This window comes from Xyrauchen texanus, chromosome 28 (assembly GCF_025860055.1).
Source record: "Xyrauchen texanus isolate HMW12.3.18 chromosome 28, RBS_HiC_50CHRs, whole genome shotgun sequence".
NCBI classification, from domain to species: domain Eukaryota; kingdom Metazoa; phylum Chordata; class Actinopteri; order Cypriniformes; family Catostomidae; genus Xyrauchen; species Xyrauchen texanus.
Window position 1 is genome coordinate 27,794,679 of NC_068303.1, and position 24,711 is coordinate 27,819,389.

The window sequence follows — 24,711 nt, forward strand, 5'->3', positions numbered from 1 at the left end:
TATGGTAAAAGTGAAATTATCTGCCTATGGAACAAGTTACTTTCTCTGAAAACCTTCAACATTTTTCTTCTTGAGTAAATAAGTATGTTTAGATATTTTATAACTGGAAAACTTTATTCTTATATTTATTTTATATACTTTATGTATTTATGAGAGAATCTTTATTTGTTTGGCCCCAGTTGTTTTTCTTGAGTTATACAACTTCACAACTCCCAGGTCATTCACTCTCACAGTCACAGTCCATAGTTTGATGCCCTGCTATTCAAGGCCAAGGTCAAGGCCAAGGTCAAGACCACGACAACGCCGACCCTCAGAAAAACACCATGAAATGTGCAATGTCATCTCTCATCATTAATTTATTCCTTAACAGTGCAAACACAAGTATAAAAGATCTCAATATGAAATTTACATTCACATAGAACCAATCGCAATAAATACATTGCAACCCCAAAAATAGCACAAATATTACAAATCATCAATAAAATACTCTTTTAGTTTACTCTACAATATATTTAATACGTACAATAATTTGGACCCGTATCAAATATGAAAATATCGAATTGACATGAAAATCTAGTCTATGATTTTACTGTGCACACTTTATGCTTTATTAAAGTTAATACATAATGTTAATAACAGCAGTAATTTAGGCCACTGTAATCTGAAAATAATTCATATTAAGCCATATCGTATAGAACCACTTAGCTGTCTGTCTACATATGTTGGATCATAGAATCTGAAATATTCAGTGATACAATAAGCATTTTGGCATTTGGCATTCATATTCATTAAATTAAAAAAAAAAGTAAACCTGAATGGGCAGTTTTTCGGTTTACATTAATAGGTGAAATCTTACATTTTGTTTATGTGGCAACTTAACCTAAATGCAGGTAAAGTATAATCAGAAACAGAGCAATCCTTGATATGCTGTCTGACATAATTTAAAAATAGACAAAACGTTTAAATCTAAAGGAATACCCATTTGTGAGTTGTGGGCCCCAAGTGGTTTGGTCAGTCTATGAGAGTTAAGTTAGAAAGAAAACCAAGTCACATAATTGTGCTATAAAAGAACACAGTCTGATATGTTGGTAACTATAGTATGTGTTGGCACATATTAAAATAAATTAAACTTCTCTAACAGACCCTGGATAAAAAGGCAGTCACTTCAAGAGCTTGACATAGGTGCCAATGCTACAAAACTCCCAGTAAGCGTTCCCCAATGTCTTACAGCAGCACCACGCATGGCAAAGGTAAGCAGATAAGCCATCAGTAAAAGATTATGGTTCAACGAAATATGTTTCAATTCATCAGGGCATCAAGGCCATTATTGTGGGCTCATGCAGTGCTACTAAAGCATGTTTCGCAACATTTATTTGACACTTTTCACCCTTGTTTTTTTTTTTTGCAGTAGGCATGCATTAGAGACACAACTTAATTATCAAATAGCAGACATGACAGAATTACGGCATGCTGAGAATGGACATGCTTGAAGCCAAACTTCATTCCCTAGGCATCATGGAAAACCTATCAAAGATACAGTAATAGCACATAAAGTAAATAAACCTGGCCAACTGGCCTGAACTCTGAGTCTTTTATTCGTATGAAATCTAAAACGAGGCTATTGAGTGTTCAAACTCGAGTGTGGATTTGAGACGTTTGCATGCTCTGAAATTGATGCACTAAAATCCAGATGTTCAGACGGCAGAACCTAAAACCTACAGAGCACATGACACATCCAGCACTAAAATATCATGCATATTCAGTCGTGTGTTAAAGATCGTTCTGCAAACACAGTGAGAGATGCTACCGTTGATAGGAGAATCGTAAAGCGAAGCGCCACTTACAAACTCAGAAAAACCACTGACAAAATATTTGGAATAGGGAACAAATGTCCAGCTATTCTCTCTGCATTTTTACAAACTGGGAGCCAATGTTTTCAAAAATAATAATAAAATACTGCACTTTCACACAGCCTTGATTGTGCTGGCTTGTGTTACAGTTCTCGTGCAGTGTAGTGTTTATTTCAGTAAATCAACATTTGACAGTATAATACAGGATTCTTTTTTTTTCTTCTTGTAATTACTGGAGAGAAAAATTCCAGAGGTCAAAGGGCAGTGACAAGTGAATGCAGATGTTTTCTCCAAGCACCAGTGCGTACACACATCACATGAAGGAAAACTTTGCTGATACATCCCATGAAAAGATAAACATTTACCCACGTCATAGACTCTACAGACTTTCTGTAAATGATTCACTGATGGAGTAATGTTTAATGATGGTCTCTGATTCACTGTGGAGTAATTGTTTAGTAGTTTTGGTAATTTCTCTTTTAAGACGGTATTAACTGCAAACTAATGCCTTTGAAAACTGGAAATTCCATTTGTATCAGCTCAGAAAACCCTTGCCGAGTTTTTGTAAACAATGTATTGAAAACAAATCTCAATATGAGGAACCTTGTTTTTTTTGTTTTTTTAAATAAAAACCCAAGTGTCAAGTTTCTCCCTGCTTACGTTTCATCGTCTCATAAACATCTGCCCTGACTCATTCATAGTACAAAATACAGCGCTGTTTAAAATCTAAATGTTTGGTCCTCATTGCTCACATGTTCATTGCCTTGGCATCTCTTGACATTTTTAGATGCAAGATAACACACACACACACACACACACACACACACACACACACACACACACACACACACACACACACGGCATGTGTCTCCTCGGCTGGTGTGAAGCTGTCTTGCAGTAGATCGCATGCTCCCATGTAGTAGACCCTGAAGTCCTATTGGTCTGGGGAAGACTCATTATAACACACAAACACATACACGCGCACACATAATTACATACTTGCTTATGTACTTGCGTGGAAGGGGAGGGCTTTTCTCTGTTTGGTACATTTAAATGTCTCTCTCATCTCTTCATCAGTGCAAAGACAGAGACCTCACTGTCTCCTTTCTCCTTTTTATTCATCACAGATCTACAATCCTACTTCCTATTTATTTTTACTCAACTTTATTAATCTCCGCAGAACCTGTCTCAGTGGCGTTCACACCTCCATCTCCATGTTGACAGATACTGAGGGTAAGTAAAGAATGCTGTTGTTTGGAATTGTGGCAACGCATCCCAGAGTGTGACTTTTGACCCCATAACTGCTGACAGTGGGCGCAGAGCCCAACTTTGTCTGGATGCAAGGGTTTGACCCACGCTCCAGGCTCTTGGACTGAGTATGTAGTGTGCCTTGGGGGGTTCGGCCCTCCAGAAAATAGGTGAGCATTTGACCTTTGCCCTTTACGCTGACCTGTCCACGGCACTGGAAGTGATAATAATCATGGAGTAGTCGGAAGACATCCTCTGTTACCTGTGAATGCACAAGCAAAGCAAAGTAAATAAACTCAAAATGCTAAAATACTTTATGCTATCCTAGCTTAATATGCAAAGACAACTTTAAGCTAATTGTAACGGAGCCCCTTAGAGGAAATAAATAATAAAAATAAATACATCTAAAATAGATTTGCGTGCCCTCACAATAAATTTACCATGGTTTTACTATAGTAACAATATTTTAACCTTGATATTTGTAGTAAATTCAAAGTAATAATACAGGAAAACTATAGTACTAAAATCATAATTTTGTGTTGCTAAGGTTTTACAACAAATAACATCTATTAATCTATAGTAAAACCATGGTTACTATATGGATGCAGTATACTGTATTAAAACCATGATTTCCACATAATAAATCATGGTTTGCCTACAAAGGTCATGGAGAGAGCTCTGCCCAAGGGAGAGGCGGGTCCACCGACAGGGAGACCGTACCGTGGAATATACATCACAGGGGTTACCAGAGTAATAAAATAAAATCTTGCGAAGGTATTGGGTCTTACCCAGCCCACTGCTCTGCAGATATCTGCTGGAGAGCTGCCACTGGCAAGTGCCCATGAGGATGCCACACTCTTTGTAGAGTGTGCTCGAAGCCGCAAGGGGGCAGGCACGGCCTGGGTCTGGTAGGCCACGATCCAGTGGGAAAGCCTCTGTTTAGAGACGGCGTTCCCTTTCCGCTGACCACCAAAGCAGACAAAGAGCTGCTAAAAGCATCTAAAGCTCTGCGTGTGATCCAAGTAGGTGCGCACAAATCACGCACCAGACACAGCAACAACAGGGCTGAGGGAGAACGCTTTCAGGTCCCCCACCCTCTTGATGGAGGTGAGCGCAATCAGGAGGGCCATCTTTAAGGAGAGGGCTTTCAGCTCGACTGACTCTAACGGCTCAAATGTGACATGTGAAATGTGCCGTGTATCCAAAAGCATAAGCTTCTTAAGAGGTGAATGGAACAGCAGAATTATTCAGATCGCTAATAGTACAACCACTTGGCTCCAAAGAAAAAATCTGAATGGAGTGGGCATTCCAGCTCCTATTATATCTGTATGTCCGGGGGAGTGGCATGCAAATTCCACTCGCCAATTCTCATTGGCCTTTTATCAAAGAATGGGAGGTGTTTGAGGCTCTCAAGAGCGACGTCTAGTGTCACTACATCAACACAACGTCGAGTGAGTGACAGAAGGGGGACTGTTGGAATTGTGAGGGATTTCAAACTTTTGCGGGCAAACACAAAACTGATTGCAAGGGAACGCAAACTATTGTGGGCAAACATAAAAGTTATTGTGAGGGAACGCAAACTATTTCGGGCGAATGCTAAACTTATTGCAAAGGAAGACAAACTATTGGGAGGAAATGCAATACATATTGCGGGTAAAGGCAAAACTTATTGCAAGGGAATGCAAACTATTGTGAGGGAATGCAAAACTTATTGCGAGGGAACGCAAAACATATTGCAAGGTAATACAAATAATTGCAAGGGAACGCAAAACTTATTGCGAGGGAATGCAAAACGTATCGCGCGTATTCACAGCTTCCTGCGGGGAGCTCTACGTTGGGGCTGAGAACTGGGCCCGGGTTGGGACGGAGTTGCCTGAGCTTTCGCAGCCACAGGGGACGCCCTCGGCGAACAGACGGAGTATGTGCTCTTGTGCGACGAGGAGGCATGATGTATTGAATGGCCTCTGTCTGTTTCTTCACCGCTAAAAACCGTTGGGCGAAGTCCTCAGCGGCGTCACCGAATAGGCTGAGCTGGGAGACAGGGGCGTTGAGAAAGCAGGGTTTGTCAATCTCCCGCATCTCGACCAGGTTCAGCCACTGATGTCGCCTGTCCGAGTGCCTGCGCTGTGAGTGCCTGCGCTGTGACCTGTGGTCAGTTGCTGAGCGCAGTTCCTGCAGCACATCAGGATTAGGACTACCCAAGTGCAGTTCTTTAAGTGACTTGACCTGGTGGGTTTGCAGGAGGGCCGTGGCATGCAGAGCATAAGTGGCCCATCCGGTGGCTCTAGGCTTTGGACACCAGGGACGACGTCTCCCTACAGGCCTTGTAGGGGAGTACCGGGCGATCCATCCAGGCGGCCGCGTTTTGTGGGCACAGGCACACAGCAACCGCTTTGTCCACGTGTGGAACCTCGGTATACCCATGGTCCAGCCCGCCGTCGAGGGTAGTCAGAGCGGACAAGCAAGGAGATCAGTTTTGGGCAGTAAAAGGGCCCTCCATGACTTCGTCAGCTCACCATGCACTTCCGGGAAGAAAGGAACTGGGGGGCCCTGACCCGAGGAACCAATCGTTTAGCATGCCAGACATCTGCGCGTTGGCCTCAGAGCCGAATGTGGCAGCCCAGTCGAGTCCTCAGCGTCAGACGCTGCAACCCTCTCCGCTGCAGCGGCGATATTCTCACAGCTCGGGGGGTCCGAAGGAGTCATCAGAATGGCCGTGGGGCGAGCTGGTCTCACATCGGACCTGGACAGGGGCAAATGAGCGTGCTGGGGGGGGCGAGATTTTCGTGGGGATTTACCCAGGGATTTACCCATCACAATCTGTGGGGAGGGGGGGGGGCTGAAGTGGCTTTACCTCAGAGGAAGAGAAAAGCCGCTGGTAATGCGCCGTAAGATCCAACAGTTGTGCTCTGGAAGAGGTGAGTGGAACAGTAGTGAACGTCAGCTCGCTGATCACACAACCGCTCATTTCCGAAGAAGAAATCTGACTAAACAGATGCACAATTCCCTCCTTTTATACCCGTATGTCCTGGGGAGGGACATGCCAATTTTTCATTGGCCTTTTTTCAAGTTCAGAGGTAACCAAGGCTCTTAGAAGAGATCCCTAGTGTGACTATAATCGACACAATGTCGAGTGAGTGACAGAAGGGGAACATTAGCTTGACCAATGTTGAGTTTGGGGCAAGACTATCTGTTTGTCAACCAGTGAAGGACAAGAAAGTGTTTGGGAGACCTGTTTGAAAATTACTGTGGCATTTGGTGATGTTAGTGGTGCAGAAATTACACACTTCACCTTTTAACTTATTTTATTCAAGTCAAAAATGTTATTTAGCAAAACTGAATTAAACTGATTGGGTTACAAGAGCAAAAATTATTTTAAGGGTCTTTTCTTAACTGCACATTTACAAAATTTATAGTGGAGTGATCTAGTTTTAGCTGTTTGTGTATATGATTCTATGTCTGTTCCACCTGTATCTTGCCCTGAACTCCAGTGCTGTCCATTCTGCTTGCAACGTTGACTGTGTTTCCCCAGATGTCGTACTGAGGCCTGCGAGCCCCGATCACCCCGGCAACCACTGGACCCACATTAATACCTGATAAATGAATTAAAAGAAATTCAACAACTCGATCAATTACCTTCAAAAACATAAAAATGCATTTTTATCTTCCATAATGTGATGTTTTTCTATATGAATATGAATTTTCAATGGGAAAACAGAAAATAAAATGAGTGAACAATTCCTTTAGACTTACATTGAAGATGAGACAACCATATCTAAGAAACATATCTAGATAAATATCTGGGCTCTTTTGACTTGGGCCAAAAACCTAGCAACCACCCTGAACACCTTAGCACCTGCATAGCAACACCCTGACAACCACCCACAACACCCTAGTATTGTGGAAGTGAGTTCTGCACAGGCAAGCACCATTCAAATTTTCTTCAGAAAATATACAAATTTGGTTGGTTAATATTATTTTTCCCTGCCTGAATTCCCTCATTTGAGAGGTGAAGAAATGTATTTTTGATGGAAATTAAAAATTATAAAACCTTTTTTTTTCTCTTTAGAGAAAAAAAAAAGTATCTTATTATGCATATGTTTACAACTGCATATGTTCATAGTATGGCTGGGAAGTTTAACGCAATAATTTCTGCAATTAATAGTTGACTGTTTAATGTGTTTTTCTTCTAAAAATGTTAATTTGTGTTCTGCAGAAGAAAGAAAGTCATACATATCTGGAACTTTAAGCTCAATGTACAACACTTGTGTCATAATATTTATTTCCACAAAATAATTTAATAAGACTTCGCCCCTTCTTAAAAAAATTTTAAAAATCTGGGTTACATTGAGGCACTTGCAATGAAAGTCAATAGGACCAATCCGTTAACATTAAAATACTCACCGTTTCAAAAGTATAGCCTCAAGACATAAACAATCTTTGAGTTCACATGATTTTAGTGTGATAACATTGCGTTCTAACTTTTGCTGAATAAAGTTAAAGCCTATTTTCGTTGCCATTACAATGTTACGCCGCAAACTTTGTAATCACTGTAAATTACAATTTAAACAACTTGACAGTTCAAATAATACACAATATTTAACAAAATAATTAATGTACTGACTAAGTCTGGACTCGATCCCGTATTAGATCGCTAAGTTGAAACACATCGTCTTGAGTTTTTATGTTTATGAAGTATTGGCAGTTTTTCTGTTCATATCATGTTTTTGATTATAAAATGACTAGCAAAGACACGAGGCTACACGAGTAGCTAGGTGATAGCTGTATATTATACATAAAGACATAATATTTATATCACACACACATTATATTTATGATGCATATAATATAACAAAAATGGAAGGAAAGGATTACAAGAAGTCAGGTGAAGATGGTTTTGATTATAAAATTACAGTGGAGAAGACTAGCAAGATATGAGATTACAGTCTCCAAATGGCCTTTTGGAAAGGACGCCTAGACTTTCCCTGAATAAAAGCTTACAGAAACTACATTTTTGGGAGTATCATCTTCAAATTTGAATCAGAACATGGTCAGACATTCAGTTTTATCTTTATGGTGTTTTCAGGCCTTTAACATAAAAGTCTGATACATTTTTCCCTAAATGAAGTTCATTCATAGAAATCGTGAGTCACGTTCATGTAAATTTGACCTTGTTTTACTCTGTTCCTATGCTACTTTTGAATTAATATGACTCTTGGGTAACAAAGTTTCAAGTGTCTAGTTTAAAAAAATATCAGAGTTATGAATGTGGAGCATATGGTTTAGGAGTTACAGACATTTGTATTTGGGTATGTCATTTTCCGAAAATTCTCAAAAATAGGGGTGCTGGTTAAGAGGCTAAACGAAGTCTAGTACTGGTTGCTAATACAGCGGATTAAGTTTAGACGTGCGCCCGTGCAGCCTCACACATATCAAATGGAGAATTCAGTTTGATTACTATTATCTAGCAAGTTTATTTTCCTCCATATATTATACAGCGGCAATATCTTAACTCATAATACATGTAACAAAATCAACAAACCATTATCACCACAAAGGCGAGACACTACTAGGCACAGTCAAAAACTGTTTGCTTCCCAATTAGCAACACCTGTGTCTGTGTTTCCTCTTAGTTAAATGGCCTACCCGGGCTGACCCCAGATCAGCTGAACCACAAAGCACATACAGCCCCCTAGTGACACAGGACAAAATTACATAAAATAATACAAAATGAATATGGGTCATACACTCCAGCCCCTAATTGTGTCTGCCAGAGCAATTACACCAAATTCAAAAGAGCCACAAATACCGAAAATATAGATATGAAATGGAAACCAATTACTCTTTAGCTTCATTAAGCAAGCATATTTTAGTGATGGGTCGTTCAATGATGTTTGTCTTGGTCTTCAAACGAACCACACGTACCAGACCTCTCTTATCAGGGAAGGTTTCCAGGACTCTTCCTAACATCCATGACCCACGTGGTGCTGTGGAGTCCGCAATCATGACCAGGTCTCCAGGAACAAAACTCCTCTTCTCCTGGTTCCATTTTTGACGCTCCTGTAAAAGCGGTAAGTACTCGCGGATCCACCTCTTCCAAAAGAGATCCGAAATGTACTGCGTTTGTTTCCACCTTCTCCTTGCGTAAACATCCTTTTTGTTGAACAGTCCTGGTGGGAGAACTGGTTTTCCTTTGAGGAGCAGCAGATGGTTTGGTGTCAACGCCTCAAGATCGTTGGGATCCTCTGACAGTCTTGTGATAGGGTGATCGTTAAGCATAGCTTCAGCCTCACAGAGCACGGTATGGAACCCTTCATCATCCAAGGTTTGCTGATGGAGCACAGAGCACAAGATCTTTCTGATCATCCGTATCATGCGCTCCCATGCGCCACCGTGATGCGACCCAGTTGGAGGGTTAAAGCTCCACTTGATTCCCTTTTTTGACAAGGATCTTTCAATGCGGTCATGATTCAAAGAGGCTAAGGTTTCTCGCAACTCCATTTCTGCATCCACAAAGTTGGTGCCATTGTCAGATCTCAAGTGCGAGACTTGTCCTCTTCGACAGATGAACCTTCGCAACGCATTGATGCATGAGTCTGTGTCAAGAGAATAGGCCACCTCCAAGTGCACGGCTCTACTTGTCATGCAAGTGAATACTACTCCATATCTTTTCACGATGCTACGCCCTCTTTTTACATCAACTGGCCCAAAATAATCTACGCCAACATTTGTGAACGGCGGTAGATCAGGAACCACTCTCTCTTCTGGCAGGTCTGCCATTTTTTGCTCACCAGGTTTTCCACCATTGAGCTAGCAAATGAGGCATCTTGATATGATCTTCCTCACTGCAGTAGGTCCACTTGTGATCCAGTATTTTCTCCTTGTAGTGGAAAGAACATGACTTCTACCTCCATGTCCAAGCTGTAAATGGACGTGACGGAGGATAAGATCGGAGATATGTTGGTCCTTTGACAAGATGAGGGGGTGTTTAATGTCCTCAGGGATTGCTGCCTTTCTCAGTCGTCCCCCAACTCATAGAAGTCCTCCTTTTAGAACCGGATCCAATTTGAGGAGGCTGCTACTTCTCGGCACTTGTGGCTTGCCAGAGGTTAGTGCAGCAAATTCAGTGGGGAATCTTTCTTGCTGGCAAAAAGCGATTATGGAGGTCTCAGCCTCCAAGAGATTTTCCAGCGTCACCTTCTGATTCCCAAGCGATTTTGAGAAAGCTTGCATCTCCTTTTGCACATCCAACCTTACGGTTCCAATAACACTGGTGTTTGCATACTCCAACTCTTTTCTTTTTTCTTTCAGTTTGAGCAGAGTTCCTTTTAGCTTAATGAGCCACGCAACTGCAACTTTCAATCTTTGCCAATCAGAGAAATAAGTCATCAGTTGCGATGTGGCGCTGGTGTCAACTAGTATCGCATTGACAGTCAGACATCTCTTTACTTCTGGGTCGTCGGCAGTGACACTTGTATCCACAGGAAATGTTGGCCACATTTCTTCAGGTTCCCGTAGGAATTTTGGGCCTTCTATCCATCTTTGTTTCACAAGATCTTCTGCCTTCAATCCACGTGAAGCATCGTCAGCAGGGTTCAGGGATGTGGGAACATATCTCCACTGATCAATTTCCGAGTTGACCCTTATGGTGGTTACCCTGTTTGCTACAAAGGTCTGTTACCCTGTTTGCTTTATGTACTTAAGAACTGATGTGCTGTCAGTCCAAAAGCAAGTCTTCTCTAATGGGAACTGGAGCTCCGATTGAAGCATCTTGTCCACTTGTACTGCAACAACGGCAGTGGTGAGCTCTAAACGGGGAATGGTGACAGTCTTCAGGGGGGCAACTCGGGCTTTGCCAAATAAGAAAGTAACATGAACCTTCTCATCCATGTTCTGCATCCTCAGGTAAGTAACCGTACCATAGCCATTCTCGCTCGCATCGGCGAAGTGATGCAATTGGGCGCTAACAGTCCTACCAAATCCTGCAGGCTTCACACATCTGTGGATCTTGAAATATGCCACCTTCTCAAGATCTGACAGCCATTTGTTCCACTTCTGCTGGAAAGCTGGAGGTATTGGATCGTCCCAATCACACTTCGTCCTGCATAACCCCTTTAACAGCAGTTTGGCCGGAAGTACTAGAGGTGCCAGGAACCCCAATGGATCGTAGACGGACTTGAGATCCTCTGGGAGGCTTTGAAGCACTTCTCGACTATTACTAATCCATTGAGTGAGGGTAAACCCTCCTCTGCCGCAAATGGTTATAAAGGTTCTTAACCATGGTGACTGCATCCTCTTCAGAGGGCAGACTCTTCAATAGGTCATCCATATAAAAGTTTCGGTTGACCGTTTCAATCACTTCTGTTGGAAAGTTAGCCTGATTGTCTTCCGCAGTTTTTCTAAGAGCAAGGCAGGCGACACTGGGTGATGAAACCGCTCCAAATAAATGGACAGTCATGCGATGCTCTACAAGACCTTGCTCCAGGTTACCTTGAGGCCACCATAAGAATCTTAAGTAGTCCCGGTGTTTTTCTGTCACCTTAACCTGGTGGAACATAGCCTTTATGTCCGCCATTACGGCCACCTGTTCCTGTCTGAACCTCATAAGAACTCCAACTAACGAGCTGGTGAGGTTCGGTCCTTGCAAGAGCTGACTGTTGAGCGAGATCCCTTTGTACTCTGCTCCACAGTCAAACACCACTCGTAGCTTTCTTTTCCGTGGATGGTACACGCCGTGGTGCGGGATATAACACACCTTCCCTATTGGCGTTTCCAACTGATGCTGTGGCACTTCTTCGGCATAGCCATTGCTAATAACATCAGCAAGGAAGTTGTACTCTTCATGAAAGCTTGTGTCTCTCTGAAGTCTCCTTTTTACATTGCATGGCAACACTGAGGTTGTTCGGCATCAAAACATCTTTCCCTTTGAAAGGCATTTGAAACATGTGATGTCCGTTTTTAAGCTGAGCAGAGCTTTCCATTATCTCCACAAACTAATTTTCTTCCCTTGACATTTCTTCCTGTTCTGCAGAAGCTTGCTCATTTAAGTCGTAGTTGAACTGGCTGGTTAACAGTTCTTCAATTCTGTCAATGGCAATTCTGTTGGCATAAACTAAAGGGTGATCACTTCCACAGTCGCTACTTCCCCGTAACGGACCATTTATTACCCATCCCAGTAGGGTTCTAACCACGTAGGGTCCTTCACCTTCACGACTGTTGATCACCTCCCAAGGCTCCATCAACTTGGAGGCGTTTGTGCCAATTAATAGGTCAACATCAGCATTTATATGGGGAATCTTTATATCCTCTAAATAAGGCAATTTTTTTCAGCTCCCTTTCGCTAATTATGTTGGCTGTAGAAACAGGCATCCCATTCTGGGTCCACACTTTGGAAAGAGGATAGAAGCACTCACCAGAAACTCCTGAAATTTCCAGTCCATCAACAATGGAGCTTTCCACTACGTTATTGTGGCCCAAGGTGCGGATATGAATCTTGCATTTGCGTCCTTCTATGTTCAACTTGTCAATGAGCTTCCTGGTGCAGAAAGTCCCTGTACTCCCTGGGTCCAGAAAAGCATAGGTTTCAATAACCTTGTTTCCCTTTGAGCACTTCACCTTAACAGGCAAAATGGGAAGAGTTCCATTGCAGTGCCCAGCTCCTGTAAGACAACAAGCGGAGGATGTAGTACAGCTGTCAGAAGTATTTGACTGCTCAGTAATTTTCTGCTCGCCATGCTTCTGATCCTTTTGAGTAATCCTTTCCTTCTCTCCTATGTGCAAAACACTGGGATGCGTTCGGTTGCACTTGTTGCAAATAATGCGCTTGTCGCAATTCTTACTCAAGTGTCCTGTGCACAAGAAACTGAAACACAGACCTTTCTCTTTTAGATAGTCCAGTTTCTCCCTGTGTGTCTTTTTTCCCAGCTTAAAACATTGTTCCAAAACATGATTACCAGCAGCACAATACAGGCAGGAAATAGGGTCAGTCTTGGTGAAGGATGTCACTTTGTTTTGAACCTTTTCCTTCTTGTTACTATCTAGTTTGCTGTATCCATCCTCAATGACCACCTGTGTTGCAAAGCTGTTTCTTCCCAACTGAGGTTTTACTTGCGACTTGCTTGCTTTTGTAGCTCCCTTGATAACAGGTAATGTGTCCTGTATGTCACCAAAGATTGGATCTGAAGTGATCCTGACCTGGTGCTCGATGTATTCCACAATGTCTGAGAATCGTGCTCTTCGACCAGTTTTCTCCCATATCTCACATGCCCTTGTTCTCCACTGGTCTCTGAGTTTATATGGAAGCTTCTGACTCAGAATCTTTATGTTTGCTGGCATGTTAAGTTCCTCCAAGTACTGAAGATCATCCATAGCGTTGGAACACTCACGGAGGAAGAGTCCATAAGCTTTAAGCGCTTTGGGGTCCTCAGCTTTGATACTTGGCCACCCTGTGACCTTCTCCATATAGGCTTCTGTTATCTTAAACTCATTTCCAAAGTGCTCCTTGAGCAATTTTTTGGCAACAGCGAATCCTTTATCTGCAGTCATATGAAAACAGCTGCGCACAATATTCCTTGGCTGCCCCCTAGTAAATTGCTCAAGATAGTACAAACAGTCTCCTTTACAGCTGGTCTTTGCCTCCACGCAGTGTTCAAACGCTTTCATAAATGTGTTGAACTTTAGAGGATCTCCATCATAAATTGGAATTTCTCGGCGTGGTAGCAGTTGTAAAGTTTGCATTTTAACAAGAAGAGCTGTTATGTCATTCTGTTGTTGCAGCAAATTGTAGAGACCTGCTGTCTGATGTTGGCCTTGCAGGGGTTGAAAGCTTTGAATGACAGTTGGCTTTGGCAAGACAGATGGCTTGGCTAATGGTGAAGCATTGCTTTGTAGTGGTAGAGATGCATGTCGCTGTGAGGGTAGAGAAACATATGTTGAGGCCTGTGGATTGAGAGAGGTAGACGGGAGCTTAAATCTAGCCCCTTTTCTGATATAGGAAGCCATTCCATCAGATTGCCTTGAATGGAGGCTACTACCGACCTGTAGCACTGCTAACTTAGCAGAAGTGGCAGCTATCTCAGTGTCCAGCTCAAGCTGCTCCTTCTTTCTCCTCAAGATGAGCTCCTGCTCCTCCAATGCATGCTTATCCTTTAAGGCAGCAGCTTGAGCCAAGAGTGCGGCCTGTTCCACCTTCGCCCTGCATCTGGCTGAAAAAGTGGAGGATCTGCAACTGGAGGATCCGCTACTTGAGCCACGGTGCCTTAACTGCACATTTGAAATGCTGTCTTGAGGTTGAATCTGATCCTCCTCTTCCTCATCCTTTCCACCATCAGTTCTTCTTCCATTGCTGGCATCAATCTCATTTCCATTTTCAGCATTGACATCAACATGGGGAGTTTCAATTTGAACCGGCAAATCATCATGATCATCATCCATTTTAGTAACTGAACAAGCTTTAGTGTCATACAACCATTGATTTGTACCCACAAAAAACTCATTGAAACTCAACATTTTAGCTTGATACCATATTTCATGTTTCTTTGCTTCATCAGCAGGCAATAAACCCAATAAAGATACATGTACATGCTGTATTTCGTCACTCAACTAATTGAACATGTTAAATTCATTTTCAACCTCACTTACATGCTCTTTATCACCCATCAATTTATTAATAGATTCTTTTGCATTCGACAGTTTACTAAATTTAAACTTTCTTTCCTTTTCTAAAGTGCTTATTTTTTCCAACAAAGCTTTGGGTGTTAATTTAACCACACGTTTTTCAGTTACAGATTTGACCCCTACACCCATACAAAGTTCAGTCTCAAAGCCAAGCTGGCCTTTTTCCTTTTCGGCCATAATGACCACACAAAGCGAATTGGTTTATTAATCAATAAGCAGGCAAAATAGTTTTGTGTTGCGCAACAACTCGTCTAGACACGCAAAGTTATTTTAGACGGTAGCGAGCTACTACCAATGCATTGGCTTTACACGAATGTATGCACACAAATTACCATGGCCATTCATAATATCAGCGCTGATCACCACATACCCCAATAAAGCATTGGCCGGCTTGATGAATGATGTCCCAATGTGATGATAGTGGTAATCCGGTGTCCCTTTAGCTCGCTCCGTTGCAGCTCCTTTCAGCAATCGGCAACTCCAAACATTTGCCCACCTCACATCCGTGGTTTCCAAAGGAACACCGTTAAATCCACAATACAACAGGTCTGCATCCTCACGATGATGGCTTGTCCAAATTGAAGCAGTTTTTCACCTAAGTGTACTGACTAAGTCCTAAACGAAGTCTAGTACTGGTTGCTAATACAGCGGATTAAGTTTAGACGTGCGCCCGTGCAGCCTCACACATATCAAACGGAGAATTCAGTTTGATTACTATTATCTAGCAAGTTTAATTTCCTCCATATATTATACAGCGGCAATATCTTAACTCATAATACATGTAACAAAATCAACAAACTGTTATCACCACAAAGGCGAGACACTACTAGACACAGTCAAAAACTGTTTGCTTCCCAATTAGCAACACTTGTGTCTGTGTTTCCTCTTAGTTAAATGGCCTACCCGGGCTGACCCGAGATCAGCTGAACCACAAAGCACATACAGCCCCCTAGTGACACAGGACAAAATTACATAAAATAATACAAAATGAATATGGCTCATACAATTAATGCAAGTTGTTTTTAGAAAATAATATACTTCACATTTCTATCTTTAAACCCTCCAAAAATTGGACCCATTCACTTCTATTGTAACTGCCTTAATGTAGCCTTGATTTATTTTTTATTTTTTTAGAAAAGGAGTCAAAATAATTTTTTGTCAGCTTTACGCTAAGCTAAAATGCTATTTCTAGCCATTTTACATGTGCATGTTACCAGATACGATCATATTTTTGTATTAAGAAAATTCACGTTAGATCATAATTTCTTTTTTCTAGTAAGACCTTTGATATTGGGGCAAAAATTGGATTCTTGATAATAATTTATGTTTTGTTTTCCTGTAAAAATATCTAAAAATCCTTATGACAAGATAAATTTGATTTATCATGTTTTAGAAACAACACCGCATAAGATATTTGGGTTTCTCAGAGAATGTATTTTAACATGTGTGTTTTGTCTTACTGTACTGGCAGAGATTTTATAGTCAAAACAAATGAAAAAATCTACCAGTGCTGAAGAAGTAATCCAAAGTATTTAGAATACATTACTGACCTTGAGTAATCTAACGGAATATGTTACAAATTTAATTTTAAAGCATGTATTCCATAATCTGTTGTGGAATACATTTCAAAAGTAACCCTCCCAACCATGACCACAAATGCTGTTGATTGAGCTTAACTTGTAATAAACCCGGAATATTTCTTTAATGTATGCTTTTACAATAGCGCAATCTAGAAAGGGTAGAAAATTATAGTGGATAATGATACTGATGCCAAATTGTGATGTGTACATCTTTTCCTCTTGTTTATTCATGTCATTAAATCCTGTTTGATGGACCATACGGATGTAATCAATACTGTGTAAAATGTCCTGCTGCTGGTGGATCTTTGAAATCCATTCTACAGGACACTTGAAGTGACGTGGCAAAGATCTCTCCAATTATAATCAACATTTTCTACGCTACATGTCTGCAACAGCACCATTGATAATAATAGGGGTGATCTTTTGTTGAGTTGTGATCTGCAGCTCACCTCCAGAGTGGGCACGAAGGCATTCTTGCTCAGGGTATTCCAACATCTTAATCTGTCTCAGCATATGTTCAGTATGTAAAGTATGTAGCTTGTTTATGTTTGTGTGTAAATCTGTTATGCGCAATCTACCACTGCAAATTATATTAAACTCAGGAGGTCCTACCGGACCACCAGACACAGGATGTCCGGCACAATGTGCACACTTATCCTCTGAAGTTTTTTCTCCAATCATATTTTCCTTCACTCACATATGCACACTCACCCACACTAACACACAAGTTCACTCACCAACTCTAAGCACAAAGTCATTGTAGGACTGGTAGTTGATCGCGTCCAGGACGTCAAACATCTCAAAGGCGAAATCAGCTATTGTGCACAGGTGTGCAGAGATGGACTTCTTAACCTATTCATGGGTAACAGAGAACATACAGAAAGACACAATAACAATGAATTACCACTTCTACACGCTCATGTTCTAAGATAAATACAGAGTATTGTACTGTATTGTATCTCATAAAAAGCTAGCACTACTGACCAAAAGGTGAAGTGTTGATTTTTATTTCAATGTTACATTTGTTCTTATATAATACTTTCCAGTCCCAACTTAATGTGTATATAAAACCACTATATATAATAATTTACAAGTAATGTATAATATAATATAACTACCATTCATAGGTTAATTTCCTTGATAAGTGTAATCACTGTGGTGGCATCAAGACACATTTCTATTTTAGCATTCAGACCAGCCCAACACAGCAATATTGACTCAACCAATTGCAAGAATTTAGGGCGGGACTATCAGTTTTTGTGACCTGTGGTGACACTAGTAGCACAGAAATTACAAAAGCAGTCCATCCAACTTGCGCTCTTTATTGCAGATCTTCTGTAGTAGTGATGGGAATATTGGATCATTTTACTGACTTGGAACTTTGACTCTCATTCAGCAAAATGAACAAATCTTTTTTCAAGTAATTTTGTTCATTTGTCACATGACTGTTACTAGGCTCAGCATAGAAGAAAAAAAGATTAATTCACGAGTGAATTTCTGATTTTATGTTCATTTTTCTCTTTACAGCTTACAGTTCAGTGTGTTGCAGTTGTTTGTATTGTGATCAATACTTGTCAGTGTGACAATAAATTGTCTTTTAAAATCATACAAATTTGTCATGATGAATATAGATGTATTTAACACAGGACATGTACAAGATATTCTCTGCCAAGTGTAAAATCAGAAAATCATATACACCTAGGATGGCTTGAGGGTGAGTAAATGATGGGATAATTTTCATTTTTGGGTGAACTAACCCTTTAAGTGTCTCGTAATAAGTTTCTGGGACAAGTTTAAATATGAAGAAAAGCTACTACAGATGGTAAGATTTTTGGCAAATAACAATTTAATTTCATTCAGTTTCTTACAAAAAGCTTTAGTATGGCTTCAGAACATTTGAAATACAGTGCATGAGTCATATGGACTACTTTTAGAGGTAGAAAGCCCTGAACCTTTAGTGGAAAAAACACTTTTTGAGGAAAAGATATTCTGTGTAAACAAACACCTTGCAGTTCAGAGCTTCAATATAGAGTACTTTTGACAGGCCCTACTCTATATGTATTACATTGTGTGGAAAGAACAGACAGAATGTTGTTTTCTGGGTCAACTAACCCTTTAACCACACACTTTCATGCCACCTGTCGTTTTACCAGCTGCATTGAAAAATGACTAATTAACATGTGAGGTGTGTGCTTGCCTGTTTGCTATTAGTTTTGCTTATAGCAACGGCAAGTTTGAGTGGTACCACGACAAGTTTTTCACCCTTCAAATCCAAAAGTAAATACACCCAAACTCAGTTGAACTCTAAAACACACACACACACACACACACACACACACACACACACACACACACACACACACGTAGTGTTTCCATGTTTTATGGGGATTTCCATAGACATAATGGTTTTTATACTGTACAAACTTTATATTCTATCCCCTAAACCTAACCCTCACAGAAAAATTCCTGCATTTTTAAATTTTCAAAAAACATAATTTAGTATGATTTATAAGCTGTTTTCCTCATGGGGACCGACAAAATGTCCCCACAAGGTCAAAAATTTCGGGTTTTACTATCCTTATGGGGACATTTGGTCCCCACAAAGTGATAAATACACGCTCACACACACACACACACACACACACACACACACACACACACACACACACACACACACAGTTCTTTCATAAAAAAAAAACACAACAGAGCTCAGACTACAGAGGCACACATATGCTCCGTGTACCTTGGATCCTGTTGTGGGGACGAGTCCGACTGCAGCCATATAGGTGCTGCCGATAGTTTTAATCTTTTCAATATCTCTGTAGCATTCCTTATCCATCAGCTACAGAAAGACATAGAGATGGTGCAACAGAAAAATAATGAATCCTTGAGTGGGATTAAGGTAATGCACACACTCAGCAAAACATAAAATTTCTTGGAATGGGAAACAAGAAATTCTCACCGCATCAAAGTCGGCAATGATCTCGTTGAGCAGCCTAAGGCATTCCACACCCATGTTGTTTCCATCCAGTTCAATGTAGAAGTCATTAAAGTTGGGAATGGAGGCAAACAGGACGCCCACCTGAGAGTAAGACTGATAATACAGATCCTGGAAAAGGGAAAGAGCAGGAGAGAAAAGAGCTGTGAGACCCTCAGGGGACGATACCACTGATCCAGGCTGAGTCGTCGACTCATGGACTAAATATCTAGGCAAGTCTACAGTAATTAGTCATGACATATGACATGCATGAATTGTCCAGAATTTGGTCAAAGCAAAATTTGCTTTCAGTATCAAAGAGTGGAGTAAATTAGTGACAGCAGTGGATGTAATATTGACCTGTCCATCTAGTAGAGGTATCACTGTGGTTTAGCAAAACATTGGTGGTTCTTGACTGGCAAGTTGCGACAAAAAAATGGGTTGCACAAATTTTCTGATAGGGTCGCAGACAGCAGAGGAAACCATTCTAAATGTACATACTAAAATGCAACAGACCATATAATTGTGCATAGAAAAATATATAGGTTTTTATATTCTTTTAAACAACATCATCAAATGGGAAATCGACACGTTGCTTCCAAATGTATATGTACCCTGAAATTGACCCCATTCTGCCTAATAACTGAAAGCACCATACCACACAAGACATTTTTGCATCAATTCAGTTGCAATTACCATTACCTTTCTCTCTAGTGCACTGATAGCAGCCTCTGAGACATGGGTTTTGGTCCCATAGAAATCAAGAAGTAATTGCATTCACATAAAACATTGCTAAGCATGATTGGAAGGTTGCATATTCGCTGAACTGACAATTAGGTTAAGGGTTGGGAAGTAGGGTAAAATATGCATTCCTGTTGACTGTATTACATTATTTACAACTATTGTTGTAAATATACAATTCACTTTTTGCACCACTATGAGGATATTTCATATGTTAAAGGGATAGTTCACCCAAAAATGAAAACTTTCTCATGCCATCCCAGATGTGTATGACTTTCTTTCTTCCACTGTATGAAGAATTTTCAGAAGAATGTCTCAGCTCTGTAGGTCCTCACAATGCAAGTGAATGGTGACAGAACTCTGAAGATCCAAAAAGCACATAAAGGCAGCATAAAAGTACCCCATACGACTCCAGTAGTTAAATCAATGTCTTCAGAAGTGATGTGATAGGTGTGAGTGATATGCATGAAGAATGCTAATCGACAAAATCGTGAAAGTGAGAGTGGAGATTGTTAGAAAAAAGGACTTAAATATGTATTTGTTTCTCACCCACACCCATCATATCGCTTCAGAAGACATGGATTAAACCACGGGAGTCTTCTGAATTACTTTTATGCTGCCATAATGTGCTTTTTGGAGCTTTAAAGTTTTGGTACCCATTTAATTGCATTGTATGGACCTACATTGCTGAAATATTCATCTAAATATCTTCATTTGTGCTCTGCAGAAGAAAGACATATGCATCTGGGATGGCAAGAAGGTGAGTAATCGATGAGAGAATTGTAATTCCCCTTCTGTCACTCACTCAACGTTGTGTCGATTGTAGTGACACAAGGGGTCTCTTCTGAGAGCCTTGCGTATCTCTGAACTTGAACTTGAGAAAAGGCCAATGTCAAGTTGGCAGACAGAATTTGCATGCCCCGCCCCGGACATATGGGTATAAAGGGAGCGGGCGAGCGAATGCCAGACAGATTTTTTCTTTGGAGAACTGTTGTGTGATCAGACTGCTTCACCCACCTCTGCAAGAGAGCTTGCTTTTGGATCTGATGGCGCATTCCAGCAGCTTTCTCCTCTCTGCACGCTGTGCAAACTCTGCCCCTGGGCGCTTCAATAGCGCTTCTCTTATAAAAGAGTTGACTTCTCTGAAAGAGTTTATTTTCCTCTAAAAGACTTTGATTCTGGTAAAAGAACAACATACACAAGCGAGGGTTGAACGTCCTTTTTAGGACGTGTCTTTTTAGAGATGCCCTTCCGCCACTGTGTAGTTCCTGGATGCGGTCGATTTCTCTCCACTTCTGATAGTCATAAAAGCTGTCTCGTGTGCCTGGGCTGCGAACACACGCAGACAGCATTTTATGAATGGTTTATGTTCTTAGTACGAGAACATAGCCATGGCAACATTGCGGTTGTGGCTTTCTTTTCACACGAGAGGACAGGCCGCCTCCGCCTTGCATGCCATGGCTCTCCTGCAAGTACACCAAGCCAAGGCACTGAAAGATCTGCACCTGAGTATTCCCGATCCTGACGTGCTGCAGGAACTGCACTCTGCCACCGGCCTCGCTCTCAGAGCTACGAAGGTCACAGCGCAAGCACTCGGGCACCAATGCACGGCAAAATGCCAGCACCTTACGAGCAGAGATTTCCACTCTGCTACTCAGGGACGCGATAGAGCCTGTCCCTCCAACCGAGATGAAGAAGGGTTTCTACAGCCCTTACTTCATCGTACCCAAAAAAGGTAGTGGGTTACGGCCAATCTTGGACTTGCGAGTTCTCAACCAGACTTTACACAGACTCCCGTTCAGAATGCTCACGCAGAGGCGAATTCTAACCTGCATTCGGCATCAAGATTGGTTCGCGGCGGTAGACCTGAAGGACGCGTACTTCCACCTCTCCATTCTGCCTCGACACCGACCCTTCTTACGGTGTAACAGTACAAGGTCCTCCCATTCGGCCTGTCACTTTTCCCTCGCGTCTTCACCAAGGTCGCAGAGGCAGCCCTTGCCCCGCTACGGGAAGTGGGAATCCACATACTCCATTACCTCGACGACTGGCTCATCCTAGCACACTCTCGAGAGTTACTATGCGCCCACAGGGACAAGATGCTTGCGCTCCTCAGCCACTTAGGGCTTCAGGTCAACTGAGAAAGAAGCAAGCTCTCTCCGGTTCGGAGCATCTCTTTTCTTGGTTTGAAGTTAGACTGAGTCTCAATGTCAGCACGTCTCACAAACGACCGCACTTATGTCAGTGCTTACGTGCCTGGCTCGCTTCAAGCCAGGCACAGCGGTTCCTCTCAAACAGTTCCAGAGGCTCCTGGGGCATATGGCAACCTCGACCGCGGTCACGCCGCTCAGGGTTGATGCATATGAGACCGCTCCAGCACTGGCTTCAGACTCGAGTCCCGAGATGGGCATGGTGCCGTGGCACATACCGTGTGTTTATCACCCCTTGTTGCTGTCAGACTTTCAACCCTTGGACAGAACTCTGTTTTCTGCGGACAAGAGTCCCCCTTCATCAGGTGTCCAGATGTATTGTGGTCACCACAGATGCCTCTCAACTGGGTTGGGGCACCGTGTGCTACAGGTAGGCAGCCGCTGGCTCCTGGACGGGGCAACTGCCTTGAGTTGTTGGCTGTACTCCTTGCCCTGCGGAGGTTTCTCCAGCTGATTCAGGGCAAGCACGTCTTGATCCGTTCAGACAGCACCGCCACGGTAGCGTACATAAACCGCCAAGGCACCGTACGCAGCCATGACTCCCGATGCTGCTCGCCACTCATATCCCTGGCGACCACAACACGACGGCAGACGCGCTGTCGCAACAAGTCTCGCTCAGTGTCTCGCTCTCCTCATGACAGCACCTCCCTGGCAAATTCCCTTGAGGAAGGACCTCCTTTCTCAGGGATGGGGCACCCTCTGGCCCCTGGACGGGACGCGGAAGACTAAAGTGGTCTACCACATGCAGTCGTAGACACAATCAACCAAGCCAGAGCTCCCTCTACCAGGCAACTTTACACCCTCAAGTGGCATCTGTTCGCAAATTGGTGTTCTTCCAGATCTGAAGACACACAGAGATGCGCAGTTCGGTCAGTGCTTCATTCCTGCAGGAGTGGCTGGAGGTGAGGCTGCCCCCTCCACCTTGAAGGTGTGTGTCGCTGCTATCGCAGCCCACCACGACGCAGTAGACGGCAAGTCCCTTGGTAAGCACTACTTGATTATCAGGTTCCTTAAGAGGCGCCCGGAGGTACAACCCTTCCCGGCCAAGCCTGTTCCCCTCCTGGGATCTCTCAGTGGTCCTCGGGAGGAGGCAGACCCAGTCTCTTCGTTGCTGTGTCTGGTACATACTTTGCGTACCCATGTGGACCGCACACAGGGCTCTAGATGCTCTGAGCAGCTCTTTGTCTGCTTTGGCAGATGGCAGAAAGGGAACAGTCTCCAAACAGAGGTTATCTCATTGGGTTGTTGACGCTAATTCCCTAGCCTATCACACCCAGGCCGTGCCCCCCCTCCTTGCGGGTTCGAACACACTCTACGAGAAGTGTGGCATCCTCGTGGTCATTGGCCCACGGCACCTCCTTAGCAGACATCTGCAGAGCGGCGGGCTGGGCAACATCCAATACCTTTGCTAGGTTCTACAACCTCCCGTGTTTTGACAGGTCTGAGCCAGTAGAACTCGGTAATACAGAACAACCGACCCGGTGTGGGGGGAGGGTTACGTGCAGCCGACCCTGCTTCTTCTAGCATGCAACAGCCTGCTTGCACCTGGCTCAGCAGCCACGTAACACGTGGTAGTGCATGCCGTTTTTAAGTGGGACCCCTTGTGTCACTACAATCGACACAACGTCAAGTGAGTTACAGAAGGGGAACATCATGGTTACTGTTGTAACCTCCGTTCGGAAGGAACGAGAAGTTGTGTTCCCCTTGCCACGTCACTATCCTTACCACTGTAATGCGCCGTAACCGTATTCTCGGCTCCTCAGTGTAAACCTGTCTGGCATTCGCTTGCCCACTCCATGCATGCAAATTCTGTCTGACAACTTGACATTGGCCTTTTCTCAAGTTCAAGTTCAGAGGTACGCAAGGCTCTCAGAAGAGATCCCTTGTGTCACTACAATCGACACCACGTGTCGTTCCTTCCATCAGGGAACGGAGGTTACAACAGTAACCATGACGTTTTTTATGTGAACTATCCCTTTAACTGGAGCACACATGTGCCCATACATTCAACAATACTTCCAGCTTTGGGCCCTGGGGGGCAGTAATCAAAATTTCAGTAAGCAGAGACTGATGTCGGCAGTGGAAATTTCAGCCTACTTTTGATGAATTCACAGTGCGATCAGTCTGTTTTAAATAAAAAATTTGTATTTTGTTCTTGATATCAACAGCTCTTGGTACCAAATCTATCTGTATTTTTATTTCTTTGTTTGTTTGTTTTTTTGGTAATAGTAATCTATCACTTGGTAGAAGCTATTCAAAATAGGCAGATGGCAACACGAACACTTTGTGTGACGTGACCTCATTTTTGAAAACCATGAATAAGTTTAATATAACATTTTAGTTTACTTTTGTACACTAAACAATTTTGGTACTGTGTTGGGTCAATTTCGCCACTTGATGTCCAATGTAAAATCTGGGTCCTGTAGCAA

The 24,711-nt window shown here is 42.4% G+C and overlaps 1 protein-coding gene across 1 annotated transcript in view; it reads right to left on the bottom strand.

Moving 5' to 3' along the window:
- Positions 1 to 348: 348 nt before the first annotated feature.
- The window catches only part of LOC127622295 (adenylate cyclase type 1-like), a 90,040-nt gene continuing 65,677 nt past the window's right edge, over positions 349 to 24,711 (bottom strand). Inside the window, exons 16-20 of the mRNA XM_052096359.1 lie at positions 19,317 to 19,463; positions 19,098 to 19,196; positions 17,092 to 17,206; positions 6,567 to 6,691; positions 349 to 3,360 (exon numbers count right to left, since the gene is read on the bottom strand). Coding sequence (XP_051952319.1) covers positions 3,049 to 3,360; positions 6,567 to 6,691; positions 17,092 to 17,206; positions 19,098 to 19,196; positions 19,317 to 19,463 — 798 coding nt within the window. The 3' untranslated portion in view covers positions 349 to 3,048. The remainder of the gene's footprint in view (positions 3,361 to 6,566; positions 6,692 to 17,091; positions 17,207 to 19,097; positions 19,197 to 19,316; positions 19,464 to 24,711) is intronic.